The sequence below is a fragment of the Trichosurus vulpecula genome, chromosome 5 (assembly GCF_011100635.1).
Source record: "Trichosurus vulpecula isolate mTriVul1 chromosome 5, mTriVul1.pri, whole genome shotgun sequence".
Lineage (NCBI taxonomy): Eukaryota > Metazoa > Chordata > Mammalia > Diprotodontia > Phalangeridae > Trichosurus > Trichosurus vulpecula.
The window spans coordinates 187,325,814-187,327,027 of NC_050577.1; the positions used below are offsets into that span (position 1 = coordinate 187,325,814).

The 1,214-nt window shown below is 42.5% G+C and overlaps 1 protein-coding gene across 1 annotated transcript; it reads right to left on the reverse strand.

Annotated features, from left to right (window-relative positions):
* Positions 1 to 265: 265 nt before the first annotated feature.
* Positions 266 to 769, reverse strand: LOC118851916 (40S ribosomal protein S14-like). The gene has a single exon (XM_036761497.1). The coding sequence runs from the start codon at positions 753 to 755 to the stop codon at positions 300 to 302; it is 456 nt and encodes a 151-aa protein (XP_036617392.1). The 5' UTR covers positions 756 to 769; the 3' UTR covers positions 266 to 299.
* Between the last annotated feature and the right edge of the window lie 445 nt (positions 770 to 1,214).

The following is a 1,214-nucleotide window of genomic DNA, read 5'->3' on the forward strand; positions in this document are numbered from 1 at the left end:
GTTTCTTCTTTCCCTAAGACTTTTCAGTGTGGCCTAGGATAGCAGTAGCTTTCTGGAAAGCCATTTTTGCTGTTGTTGACTCATATTAAAATCATTGCCTACTAAAAATCCCAGATATTTTCCTAGACAAGCAAGAAACATTTATTAATCTTTTACTATCTTCCAGGAACTATGCTAAGAGTTGGGGTTACAAAAAGGAAGAAAGGAAACAAGCATTTATGAAGCTCTTATTATTTTTTTTTATTTTTTTTTGACCATTGTGACACTTTTATTGACAAAAATAATCCAGCCAGCGATATTCACAGACGGCGACCATGGCGACCACCCTTTCTGCGAGTGCTGTCAGAGGGGATTGGAGTGACATCCTCAATACGCCCAATCTTCATTCCAGAACGTGCCAGAGCTCTCAGGGCTGACTGTGCACCAGGGCCAGGGGTCTTAGTCCTATTTCCCCCTGTGGCCCAAAGTTTGATGTGAAGGGCAGTGATGCCTAGTTCTTTACATCTCTGGGCAACATCCTGAGCGGCCAACATAGCAGCATAGGGAGAAGATTCATCTTTGTCAGCCTTGACTTTCATTCCACCAGTCACCCGGCAGATGGTTTCTTTGCCAGAGAGACCAGTCACATGGACAAAGGTGTTGTTGAAGGAAGCAAAGATATGGCAGACACCAAACACATTCTCTCCTTCTGCAACTTGAGGTCCAAGGCTGATGACCTGCTCTTCCTTCTTTTCCTTCCCCTTGCGAGGTGCCATTTCTGCTCCTCCACTTGGGCCGCCAACACCAGAAAGCATGAAGCTCTTATTATATACTCAGCACTGTGCTAAATGATTTGCAAAAGTTTTCTCATTTCATCTCACAACAACCCTGGAAGGTAAGTGGTATTATTATCCTCATTTTAAAGTTGAGGAAACCAAGGAAGAGAGAGGTTAAGCAACTTACCTAGGTTCACAAGTTAGTATCAGAGGCTGAATTTGAACTCAGATCTTCCTGCCTCCTGGCCCTATCCTCTATTCACTGAATTCCTATCTCTATCCACTAACTTCCAAGTGGAGGGGTTGATTTTTTAAAAATCTCCATTATACTTAATCTCATCCCTTTGGTCCATGATTCTAGCCTGTTGACATCTTTCTACGTACAAATTATCATCCAGGATTTTATCTTTCCTTTATAGGTACCTCAGAGTGACACAGTGGGTCTAAAGTCAGAAAAAT